Below are 13,682 nucleotides of genomic sequence, written 5' to 3'. Positions count from 1 at the left end.
TGAGAAATGTTAAAGCTTGCAGTCCTACAGCCCAGTTTCTAGATTTCCTCAGGAGAATCTTCAGACCTCTGAGCTGTTGCAGTAGGTACCTGATTCCTCACCAGGCAATGGTACATTCACTAACCTTGTCCTTTTCTGCCCTCACAACTATTTTTTCATTAGAGTAATTTACATCAGAGTCATGCAAAAGACAAGAACGAGGTCTCGTATAGCTGGAAAGCTCAGTTCTGTGCAGTCAAGTAATTTATTTGAGAAACATTTAATCTCACTTATTCAATTCCCACAGATTTGGCATTGCACACACCATCACACATATACTTGCACCTCCAGATGAATAGTCTGCTTGAATTAACATTTTAGACACTATTGTCTACTGGGAAGTTTTCAAGAAACCCTCCCTAAATAATTAATAATTTTGGAAAAAGAAGTCACTGTGGTGTTAAATTCCCTAAAACATATATTTGTTAACACAAAACCATTTTTGTGAGTTCTTTCTTCAGGAAAACATATCCTGAAACTTTGAAATCTTATCCCAAGGGCGACAGCAGGGAACCAGTTCAATAATTCCAGAACCACAGAAAATATTTAACATCTACAAAAGGATCATTTCACATTTCTACAATAATCTCATTTTTCCCAGGAGCTGTGTTTTGCCATATTCCTATAAAAACCTTCTGAGTATGGCTAATAGGGGTTAATTTTGCACAGATTTCCAACCTCCAAATGACATTTTCTTAGAGAAAAGAATGTCTGAGGAATGGGTATATGCTTCATATCAAAATATAATGATGATTTGTTTTCCTAACACTTGCTGTATAACAGACGATGGCAGTGAATTAATCCATCCTCTTGATATTCATTTCATGGTAAGAATAAGAAACTTCACCATTTTCATCCCAGTCCTACCCTACTCTTGTCCTCAGTGTGCATTTCCATGACAATGACTGTGATCATTGTGCATAATGACTCTGCTTTCTGTGATGTTACTCCCAAATTGGGTGTGAAAAATGTGAAAGGACAGATCTCAAATGGCAAAACTCTTATCAGTGAAGCAGAGCAGTCTACAGAATTAATAATTGACAGAACTGATAGCATGCTGCCACCAAACAGAAGCCTAGAATTAAAGGGCTCTGCCTTCCTTTATAAACTCAGGGACTTTGCATGAAAATCACTTGTCAAATTAAAGACACATAAAATGAGACCTTGGTGGGGGTGTGTACAATTGAATGCAACATTAGTAAAACATCTGTTTTTCAGAATGAAAAGGAGCTCATGCATAATGGCCACTAGAGAAATGTTGCTAATTACTAATATTGTGACAGTCTCACTCAGGCTTTTCTTTTTGTTTTGGTTTGTTTTGTTGTTTTGTTTTTTTTTTTTAATAAAAAATATATGTCTGAGCTAATACGATTGATCTTTGCTGTAAATCAGGTCATAAGAATCATCACAGCAAATGGAAAACAGAGAACAGCTGCTTTTGAATTCCACCAAACTTTTGCAAAGATAAGCTTATAAATGTTGTGAAGTGCCCAGAGTAGAAAATTCTGATCATCAGAGGGAATTCTTTGAGGAAAAGGGGGGAAAAATCAGTAAGTACAGAGAAAGAAATGTCCTCAAACAAGGCATGCAGTTACATTTTGGCCACAAAGGATTGAAAGGAATTCTATTGATTGATCTCTGTAAATGGAGCATTAATAGACTGGTCAGAGGATGAAATGAAATGAAATACATAATGCTATCATAAGAACATAAAATTGAAAGGGACTTTAGCTCACTGAAGCCAGACCTCTGTTCTGGCATGAAATCATGTCTATAAATGCTCCCATAAAGACAAGCATACCTTACTTTGAAATCCCTTCAACTCTTTGCTTTCACTCTTCCTATTAGTAGACTCTTTCAGAGTCTGACTTATTCTTGTTTTCATTCTAAATTAGCTCACGGCCACCAAAACTTTATTTTTTTCCAAGCAAAATTTCAATCAACTTAAATAACTTTTCTCTTTTTATTGTGGTTTGTTCTGAGGTGTATTTATAGAATATTATATGCCCTCCTCTAGTATTTGCTTTATATTGTATTATATTTATAATTAAACAAACATATTTATTCTTCACTACCATCCCAACCATAGAATTCAATTATCTCTGCACAGTTATGTACATAAATCCATTTTTCTTGGACAAAAGTAACCAGAACAGGAAACAGGTTAACATTTTTTTCCACAATGTCTTCAATACCATTTTATCCCTGTCTTTTAATCTCAGCTTTTGCAGCTTAGTATCATATTTACTTTCTTTAATGTATGGCATTAGAGGCAATATTTGATCTTTAACCAGATCTTTCTTTTTCTCCATCACTTAAAATAAACCACTAGTGTGTAACAGAAATTCATTATGTTGCTTTGTAAGAGCCTTATAACCTTGTAGTCCTGAGGTTTACTTTGTATTTCTAGATCCAAATTATATTCATGACATCTAGCACTTTCCAAACAATGTTTTTTTTTTCTCCTGCATAGCTTTGCATCAGCAATGTGTTTGCAAAATGTTTCTTCTATTCCAAAATCATTTATGAAAAGTTAATCAGTCTGTGGTGGGTCTGAAAAGATATCTCCTTATTCCCTCACCTGTTTTAAAAGCTTCTCTTTCAACACAAAGCACTACCTCCATTTAGCAAGGTCCTTTCTCAGTTTATACTTCCTGCACCTATCTCAACAATTTTTGGTAAGCTGAAATACTTTCTGTTTTACTAAGGCTGGCGTAACTGAGGGGTTTTTTTTGTCTTTGTGTTAACAACATCTTAACTACAGTTGCTCCACTTGCTATTTTTAGTTCAGATGATACTGTTCAAATTTGAAAGCCCTCACTAAAAGGCATCTGAGATTTCAGAAGCTACTGGTTTCCTTGGATATTTTTCATACTCTACAATATAATTTTCAGGATTGCCAAGCTGAAGGAAAACTAAAATTCCTTTTCTGTATCCATTTTTCTTTACCCCTCATATTTCATGTCTTTCTCCATTTTCAGTAAGGAAATTAAGACTCATCTAGATTATCTAATAAACAAACAAACAAAGAAACAAACAAATGAATCTATCTATCTATCTATCTATCTATCTATCTATCTATCTATCTATCTATCTATCTATCTATCTATCTATCATAATGCTGCAAGATAATATCCAGGGGGAGAAAAACTCCTTCTGTCATATAGCATGCATTAAAGCTATAGAGAGAGCTTTGTGTTATTATAATTCAAATTTAAAAACCAAGCTACACAGACAACATTACACAACCAGACTTCAGTCGGCCAGGCTTCAGTTAAACCACATCAGCCTCATCTTTATTGTTGGAGCTCACTCTCTATATCAAAACATAAATGCAGGGCTTGTTCTCACAGACTTCCAAGGAACAGTAACACCTTGTGCCTCTTTTTATGAAGAAAGTCACAGAGAATCTCCTTTTGGAGGAGACCTTTTCCACCCTACAGTCAGAGTGGAACAAATAGCCTATGGAGCTTAGACTGCGTTTGTAATATTCCTTTAATCAGAACATAATAGAATTCTGGAATAGTCTGGAAAAGCCTTTAGCAGTGAGCCCATGAATTTGTGGTTTTGGAAATTTATGTAACAAGATCAACTGCACTCACTTAGTGTTTATCTGAACTCAGAAGAGGAAATACTTTATCATATTTTAATTTCTTCATCCTATATACTTTTTTCTTTATAATAAACACAGTATGTGCAGTGAACTGTCAAGTTCACTGTGAATGTGTGTAGTAATCCCAGTGGTGCCTTCCTTTAAAGAAGGAAGTGCCATCTAAGGAGATACACGGTTTTCCTCTATCAATGCCATACTTCAGGGGATGGGAATATTTCAGGGGATGGGAAAAAAACAAACCAAACCAAGAAGACAATGACCTTACCTTTCCTACGTACTGAGGATCTGGTCCCATGTGTTCTTCTAAAACAAAGAACTGATTCCACACCCATCCACGCTTGGGACGATGATGCACTTCTGTTTCGCCTTCTATGTGTTTGGTTTGATTCCTAGTCACCTTGATGGAGCCATGGTGAGCAGCTCCATAACACCTCTGTACAAAACAGAGACAAACTAGGACTGGGCAGATACAAGATGTACTTGTAATTCTCATTGTAGGATAAACTTCCTGTTCAGGTTTTCTTTTTCTTGTATTTTTCAGCTGTAATCCTTTAATAAGTTCCCGAGACAGAAGTTGAAGCCTGGTTCAGAAATACAGTCCAAACTGGGTTTTTCTGCTTGTTCATTGTTTAGCTGCCCATTTGGGAAGGCTCAAATTATATTTACATTATGAAAAGCTGAGTGTAAAAATTGATATTTCTTCTGAGGTCTTCACAATAGAGTTCCACAGCCGACCATTTTCTATCTAATAGGGAAAGAAAAGAAAGCCACTTACTCATCACTAAAACCAGCAATTTTCAGGTTTCTCACCTTAGATTACACTCAAAGCTGTACTGACCAGTCAGTCAAAGACTATCACTGGAAATAAAATTTCAATCCTTCCTGTAAAAGCATTTCCTGATGGTTTATGTTAAAATACCTTTAAGACACAGCACAGCTCCTCCAAGATATGAAAACACTCACATCATTAAAACCTGGATGATTCAGGACAGTTCCTTTGGCCTTCACATACAAATCATTGACATGGTCTGGCAGTAAAACAAAATCACTGCTACAGTGTCAGGAGACAGTGATTGGTAAATCATTTCACATGGGTTTTTGATGTTCTGTATGTCACACAGATACTCACCTTGATGAAAAACACTTGTCTATGACGGATTGTGAAAGAAGGTCTCCAAAATGGGATTTCAGGATTTTGGGTCAATATTAGAGCAGGAATTTCAGTCAAAATATTTATTTTTTTACACCTTTTACCTTACATAAATTCCAACCAATACATACAAGACCCTCATAAAATTATGTCATACTGACAGAAAGTTCATGTATTATTCTTTAGATGATCAGTATTATTCCCAGTGACAATATGTTCCAGCCTCAAAAAGGAAATGTAAAGTTTTATACTACAGTAGTAAGATGTGAATGTATATTTGGAAAATGATGTAGTGCTTAAAGCAAAGTACCTTGAAAGGAGTAAAATAATTCTTCAACCTTAGAGAAATGGTTACCTTCAGATAACTGTTTTTTCCAGTCACCTGAAGATATCAAAGACCAGTCAGTCCCCCAGGAGTCTGAAAACATCCAACTAAATCTATGAAAACTGGAATCTTCCAATACTGATTTTGAGTATCATTAAGCCATTACAAGCTATGTAAATTTCTAAAAGAAATTTGAAAATTTGAAAATTTCTAAAGAACCAAACAAGAAATTAGAAATCAGAGGGAATAATACTGCATGGATGGAAATTTATTAGCTGCATTTTGGCTGCAGATTTTTTGACCTTATGCTTCTTTCAAGTCCAAAATAATAATAGAAGCCCAAACCTTCTAGCTAGGAACAGTTTCTCATCAGAATAATGGAAGAATACTCCAAAACTGCTGCACATTAGAAATGGTCAGAAAGCACAAATATTTTGTCATTAATACTCTGTTCAGGAGAGTGGGTTTTGCTGAAGGAAAGGAAGAACTCCAGTCTTTTGTGGCTGTGTGGGAGCTCAAAAAGAAACTCTGTACAGCATTTTCATCCGCGAAATTTGTAGACATTTATTATTTCCCCGCCTCTTATTTCTAGAGCAATGTAATTTCCCCTCAACCCCTATGAAACCAAGACACTATTCTCTTAAAATTCTCATATGACTTCTTCTAGCCAATGGTATTCCATACCATATTCCAACATGATCTCAAAGTGTGGGAGTCAGTGTGGGAGTGGCTTGGGCAGTTCCTTCATAGCTGTAGTCCCAGAAGGACGCACCATGCTGTCCCAGGAGGGACAAGAGGCCCAGGCCCAGAGCACCACCTTAACACCATGTTATCTTGGGAAGTAAAATGTCTGTTCTTAATCTTTCTCTCTGCTTGTTTGTCTCTGGGGAATTGAGTTCTCTGGAATGATTTGTAGTTAAAACAGTGGGATTTGTGTTCACTGGGGAGTGGGAAGTTATTTCTTGCTATTTCTAACTTGTGCAAATGTGTGTTATATTGTAGTTTGCTTTTAGTTTTCTCTTTTCTGTATAAATGTATTTACAGTTAGTTTAAGTTTAAACCTAGTTTGAGGGTTTTTTTCCCTTTCTCCCTTTTCTCAGCTGGGAAAGGGAGGGAGACTGACTCTGTGTTGGGCAGTTGGCATTTTGCCAGCTCAACCCAAGACATAAGGTTAAATAGTGTATGGAATCTAAGTTATATCAGGGACACAATCCAACCATTCTGGGATGTTTGTTTCTGAATATATACTCTTCTTTCTTCGTTTCCTTGCCTTTCCCCATTCTTTCCTGATTCTGGCTAGGAATCAGTTTTTGGCCTGAGGCATGCAATTTCCTTCTATAGATTTGTATAAATATACTTATTTATATACTTAGCTTAGTTATTTAAATAGATTAATTATTGCTATATTTCAGATGTACATTAAAATTAGGCAGTACCTCACAAAATGTTAAGGCCGTAGTTTTATCCATTCAAGTATTATTTTTTTTTCCTTTGTTTCAATCTTAAGCAATGCCCGGGAGCCATTCATAATACTCTAAGCAGTGCATAATAAGTTAAAAATGGTATACAAAGTGCATTGAGATTTCTCAGAATGGTACATTTAAAATGTATTTTTAATCATTACTACTAAACTTTCTTTTATAAAAATTGTGGGGATGGTTGTGATGAAAAATTCTTGCCTTATAAAAGTATAAATGAGCGCAGAAGATACCAACAAATCAACATTTACTACACACAATTTTTTTATTCACCTCTCAGAAAACATTCAAAGGAAAAAAAGAAAAAAAAACCAAAAAAAACCCCAACCAACATGGTTATATGTTATACTACAGTCTGGCTCATATATGACTTAGAAAAAATAAGAGAAAAAAACCCCAGCAAAATACGAAGGGCTTCTTCATCTCATAAAATATCTAATGTTCTCAGCATTAGCATTAACTAGGAGGCACTACATTTAAATTTTGTCAAAACCACTATTTTGTTTAACTCAATTTAGAGATTAACTCTTAAACACCTGACCCCAAAATTAAAGTCTTAAAATCCTTTACCTCGAACAATAGGAAAGAAATATTAAAATGACATCTACTTCCTGTTATAATCATACTTAGAAACCCAGGCCTCAACTGTTCCTGAATGGTATGTGAAGCCTGGAGAATAATTTCCATGCTAAGACAAATGCAACAATTAAAAGCGAGAGAATTTTTAGTGAGGCTTCTTTGAAGTGTTGTGTGTGGCTCGGCTTCACGAACACAGATTTGGGAAGGGCTGTCCCCACGTGCCCTTCCAGCCTGCGCAGTGGATTTTAGGTGAGGCTCAGCGTGCGCAGAACTGGCCCCACCGTTTCAGTCCTGAGGTTCATCTGCCACGGCCGAGCGACCTCGGACAGTGCCAGTGAAGTCCTCAGGACTAGAACCTCCAGCCCCCGGCATTTCCCAGGAGGTCTCCCATCCAAGTACTAATCCGGGGCTGACCCTGCTGAGCTTCGGAGATCTGACGGGATCGGATGTCAGGGAGGCATTTAACTGCCTTTTGAAGTGTTATAGCTCTGGTAACCATCTTTCTAACCAAAGCCTAGCTAATGTTTAGTGCAAAGATCCTCATTCTTACTTACTCAGCACTCTCCTACTACAGGTCTAGTACCATTATTCATTAACAACCTGACCTCACCCTTTCCTATTCTCACTCCCCACCACAGAAATCTCAAATTTACTTTGAAGACATCAGACCAGAGTGGCTTCCAGGGGGAAGTTCAGATAGAAGTACCTTGAATAATTAACAGAGAAGAGGCAGTAAAGCAATGAATAGACAAACTTGAACTGTGACCAATGGGAAAAAAAATAAAACAAACCCCCCTCCCTGAACTTTTTGAGATCCCTTGAATTGTTGCCTTAAGCTAATACACTGAGATGCTGCCTGCTCATTGCACTTGCCTGCAGCTTCAGACTAAGTGTCCTGATTTATGGTTTGTGTTATAAAGATGCACGCAACTGCAGAATAGACTGTGTTATTGCTATCTCCTGGGAGCCCTCACAAAAATGAGTTGTGTATCTCAACAGACTGTCAGACTGAGTTAAAATTAAAATAAATAATTAAATAAGTTGAGGTGGGAAAGTTCCACCATCATTGCTGGAAATCATTACAGCAGAGTAGTTACTGCTTAGTGTGGCAGCAAGACTATAATGAATTTCTGGGAAACCAATATAAGCAGTGCTGCAAAACGTGTATGCTTCACCATCATGAGGACACAAATCCTTCATAGTGGGGATTTGCCCTTTATCTCAGTGTCCCCTATCTGCCATAATCAAATTGACCCATTTTTGAATTCATCTGAATGACTGAGTTTTGCAAATGCACATTCAGCACAGCTCTACACATCTTTTGTCACAGCCCTTGGGGACCTTTTGCAGTTCCACAGCAACAGATGACAAAGAGTTATTGAATTTGTAAGAAGTTGAATTGCTCATGTACTTTTTGACTCCTCCTTCTGTGTTCTGCCCTCTAAACCACCTCCCTATCCAAACAAATTCTTTGATCATCAAAATCTGAACAGCTTCAAATCAATCTCATTGTTCATATGTAATTAATCAGGCAGGAAAATCTCACTTCTGGTATTGCCTGTGCTCACAGTTGATTGCCAATGCTATATCATTCAGTACTGCAGAAACACTGGTGTATTGACCTGGAGACCAAAGATAGAATAATGGACTACTATCAGAAAGAAAAATTGGATATGACCTTTTGCTATATCCTTCAAATAAGAGTTTAATAGATTGCCAAGAGAATATACAGTACTTCTGAAGATCTCAAGTAACTGGCAGTGTAATGGTTTGACCCATGGCTTCCTCAGTACCCATTATATCTAAGGAAGTTACGAGTATTCCACACGTGTCTTCCACGTAGCAGGGGGGGAGTGGTTTGTTTCCGGGCTTCCCTTCCTTGGCTGAGGAGCTGGAGGGAGGTGGTTGAAGTCTGGTCCCTCCGGTCCCTGGTGTTTCTCCTGTCCTGGGTGAGATTGTTTCATTCTTGTTCCCCTTCCTTGAGGTTTTTAATTGTGTTTGTTTTGATTCATTCGGTTTCTTTGGGTTGGGTTGGTGTCTTCCCTATTTTCCGGCTAATCAATCCCCTTTTCTCCCTTCCCCTCTCCCCTGGGGGGTGGGATCCTGTGTATTGTGTATACAGTGTGGTTTGTAAATGTTAGTAAATATAATTTATTCTTTTTATTCAGTTCAGTTTCTTTAGAGTGTGTTTCTTTTCAGTTTCTTTTTTTTCCTTTCCTTTGCTGGGAAGGTTCTGGGAGGGGGAGGGGGGGCCAGTCCAGGATTGGCAACAGCAAGGCCAAACCTGCTACAGGCAGAAAAGAAGTGGCATTTCCAGGTAGATGAAGGGAAATGGCTTGTCTATAGTGGACCTCTAGTCTCTATTCCCAAGGCTGGTGGAGCTCAGCTAGGGACATGATAAACTGAAGCACCAAGATTTCTCAGCCTATGTAACAGAGGCATAACATGTAATTGTCTGGCTGTCTAACATACAGTGTCTTCTACACATGATGGTGAACCTGACAAGTAGTGGCAAAACTGCTGTGGAAAGTATTTTAAAACTGTGTTATATGTTGTCTTGCTCCTTTGTTGTAGTTAGTTGAAGCTATGGGTATGAGACTGAAAACTAGAAACAAAGTAATTAAAGAAAATTAAACATCTTGAAACAATGTAATAGGAATCTCAATAACCACAAATCTTTCAACACTATAGATCTATACTGACAGATCCAGAAAGGGGAAGCTGGACTACTTTGCATTGGATATCCCTCTCCTCACCTCATGAAGGCAGCAAATCTAGCTGATGGCTGTACAGTGTCATGGGGTGTTATTTCTTGCATTTCTCTTTACAAATAAATAATGACAAACACACACACACACACAACCCAAAATCAAACAAAAAACAGACCAAAAAACTCCAAACGCAAAACCAACCACCATAAAACCAACCCCAAAACAAAACAAAGACATCTTCATGACAACTAAAGATTGTTCTTTCACATAAGGCAACAGATATTTTGTTGTGGGGAAAAAGGTGTTGATAGGGAGATCAAACTGACAATCAATCAGACATAATAAAAACATTAAAAAATTAAAAATAGAAAAAGATACAACAAAAATATCACTGGAAAACAAATCCAGACAGAGAAGCAAACTGGAAAGCTCAAGTGGAAACAGCTGAGGCTGTGAAAGCTAATATGTGCAGCTATCAGAGATGACATAAAAAATCCAGCATTATAATTTCTATGAAATGTGAGAAATCTAGTTAATACAGTTTAAGAGCAAGATGGTTAAATAAATAAAAATATGAACTGGAAACAAAAATCATGGAACAAAGTTCCACATCATATATGTTCCTGGCAATTGGTATGCTGAAACTGCCCAGGGAACTACAAACCTGGTATATTTTCTCCTATGATTTTTACCTTCCATATCCCAAACCCTCTACTTCTAACTTCCATTTTTTCACATCCGACTCACAGATCAAGCCAACTGCTGACACATTTGATACCAAAAAATAAAAATATATACCATATAGAGTAATAAACAGCATAAGGACAGCTGTAGAGATTTAATGATTACAGGTTGTTATGCAGTATGTGCAAAAAGCTGTGATATTATTAGATTCAATTTACAATCAGAGAAACATATTATGTAAAATTAATTACTTAGATGAGTACATCGCTCTTGCTGACACTGATGAAATGAAAATTAAGAAAAGGAAAAGAAATGCCCTCCTTTTCCATTTCTTGTTCCCCTGCTCCTCCTACCAAAGAAAGGAAGCATTATACCAGAAGCCCAGGAAGAAACAAAAAACAGCAGATGTATCCAGGGATATTAAGGAAATGGAAATCATATATTTTGGGGCATTCTAAAACAGAAAAAACAAAACACCAGAAAAATCTTTCACATGGGAATGCAAGCTAGCTCATCCTCTGGGAAGGAACTTTTACTACATAACACAAAGAAAATTTGATAGCACAGATGTGGGTTTTACATGTCCTAATGTTGTAATTAGATACCCCCAAATAGTCACTGTGCAGGAAAAAGTAAATTTTCCTCCCCATTTGAGTTTTTAAAGGTAAGAGCAGCATTTTAGCTGCCACGTTAGCACTGGGTAATTTTAAATTATTTCAGATAGTGAAGTATGATGAATTTTTCAACAGCATCCTGACTGACATACATACATCAAACAATCTCCACTTTTCAGACTCCATTCCTCCTACTGTCTTGGGACTTCACAGAAACAATGTCAGAAGCCTCCACTAACTCTACAGGCTGAAACACCTAAGATTTCTTCCTAAGTGTTCACAATCCAGGGCATTTTCTAAAGTCTAAGAGTGCCTCTTTTTCTCTTTCCAGTTCCTCTTCCATTTGATGCAGATGTCATTTTCAAATATTGCTTTTACCCTCAGTGATATATTTCATGATGTTTATTGCTGTATTTTTCTTAAATAACATTTCTTGCTTTAGTAGCTCAATTCCATAAAATTTCAGTAGCTTCTAAGTCACAGAAACCAAAGTACTATTATTGTTCTGTGAAGATCACAGAGAATACAGCTTAGCCATCTTTTTGGATTAACAATTTTTGAATATGTAAGTAGTTTTTACTTGAGGCCTAATTGAAAGTTAGTGGCTTTGTTCACATTTGCATTAAAGGTTAGATTTTAGCCAGTTTGTATGTTAACCTTCAACACAGCACAAGTATGGACTGTTCTATATGTCTAGTACAAATGAGTCACATCTTTTCCTTATCTTCTTCATTTTTCAGTCTCATCATATTAACATGTTGAACTTTCTAGTTTTTTTTTTTTTAAAAATTCCATTGATGGAATAAGTAGAATTTAAGATGGAATAAAAAAAAAAATCAAAAATTTGCTTTAAAATCCTAGCCAGCCACAGCCCTAGCAATTAACCAGCATTGGTCTGATTCATCTTCTAGAGAAAAGTTAATTTTCTTTTCCTTTACTTTTATCTCCAGTACAAGATATACTATTCAGAGTCCAGACTTGGTTACCTTTATAAGCATTAAAAAGTTACTTTGTTGGCTGGAATAGATTGTATCATTTAAAACTGGGACCACAAAACAGCATAGACATGGTATGAAAAAGAGCTTTTGAGACCTTATAGCTATCTACAGCTTCCTCCTAAGGAAGAGGAGGGACAGGCAATGATAGCTGCTCTCTGGTGACCAGTGATAGGATGCAAGCAATAGCGTGAAGTTGTCTCAGGCGAGGTTTAGGCTGGATATTAGGAGAAGGATCTTCACCAAAAGGGTGGTTGGGCACTGGAACAGACTCCTCAGGGAAGTGGTCACAGCACCAAGTCTGACCAAGTTCAAGGACAACATTCTCAGGCACATGGTGTGATACTTGGGGCTGTCCTGTGCAGGGCGAGGACTTGGACTTCAATGATCCTTGTCGGTCCCTTCCAACTCATGATAGTTTGTGATTCTATAATTCTCCAATTATTTATAGGAGAGGTGTCAAACAGAGTGTCAAAATTATTGTGTGCCAGCCTCATAAAATAGCAGCTTTAATAGGAGTTCAAGGAATTTATAAAATCAATGTGGGGTGGTGATCAGGGTACTCTCTTCTGGTACTGTGCATAGCTTATCAATAAATACAAGCTTTAATGGATTTCTTAATGGATAGCATCAAGTGAATTTCCACTCAGAGAGTAAAAACTAGCCACACTACAGCTAGGCACCTAATCCAGCACCTTGGATGGCAAAGCAGATTCCTACCAAAGGGCTCAAATAAAGGATTCTAGGTACACAGATTCCCAAGATGATAAAAAAATAAAGAAAACCTCTTACTATTCAAAGAATGATTTGACTTTAATCAACAACAACAATAATTTTTTTTTTTTTTTAAATGGGCTAGGACTCTAGTCATTTATATACAAAAATATTCAATTTTATGAACAAACCATCAATGGCCCACAGCAAAACCCTATCAGCCCTTGAAATTCCTCTCTGAAGAGGAGGCATCATTGCCAGACTACAAAGAGATGAGTCACATAAGACCCTCACCTGCATTGTTATGCTGAAAATATATTAGAACTTCTATGCAATCCAAGTTTCATTGTCATAACAGAATTTTTAAAAGTGTATCTAATTGATGCTTTGGTTAGATGATGTTCAAGATGATCTGTGATCTGCTATGCTGCCTTTAGCCATAAATGCCTCCAATCAGTACTTAACCATAGAGATGATTTAATACTTTTTGATTTTGGAAAAAAACCAAACGTTGAAGATGGTTATTAAAAGGCAGTCATATTCATAAATAGGTACAGGAACCTATTAAATACTACAAAGTATTGGATTTGTTACCCTGTTGACCAAAGACATTTTATGAAAGAGAGTGCAAATGAGTTAAGAAACATGATCTTTCTTGAACAAAAGGGGATCTGCAAAGTTTGCAAACAAGACTGAAAAAGTACTCAGTCTGAAAACAGCATGGCCAGTTAATGCTACAATCAACAGGTAGTGAAAACATGACATTAAAACAAAATTAAA

At 36.9% G+C, this 13,682-nt stretch overlaps 1 protein-coding gene across 7 annotated transcripts in view; it reads right to left on the bottom strand.

Moving 5' to 3' along the window:
- The window catches only part of CDH18 (cadherin 18), a 248,773-nt gene that overhangs the window by 165,645 nt on the left and 69,446 nt on the right, over window positions 1-13,682 (bottom strand). For 5 of the 7 annotated variants that reach the window (XM_071555022.1, XM_071555019.1, XM_071555017.1 and 2 more), the window contains one exon: window positions 3,918-4,397. In XM_071555022.1, the coding sequence (XP_071411123.1) occupies window positions 3,918-4,145 (228 nt within the window). In that variant the 5' untranslated portion in view covers window positions 4,146-4,397. Of the gene's footprint in view, window positions 1-3,917; window positions 4,398-4,571; window positions 4,648-13,682 lie in introns of those variants that run through there. The other 2 variants (XM_071555020.1, XM_071555021.1) reach the window with 2 other exon arrangements.

This window comes from Pithys albifrons, chromosome 4 (genome assembly GCF_047495875.1).
Source record: "Pithys albifrons albifrons isolate INPA30051 chromosome 4, PitAlb_v1, whole genome shotgun sequence".
Classification (NCBI taxonomy): domain Eukaryota; kingdom Metazoa; phylum Chordata; class Aves; order Passeriformes; family Thamnophilidae; genus Pithys; species Pithys albifrons.
This window is presented reverse-complemented; position numbering and strand designations above follow the sequence as displayed.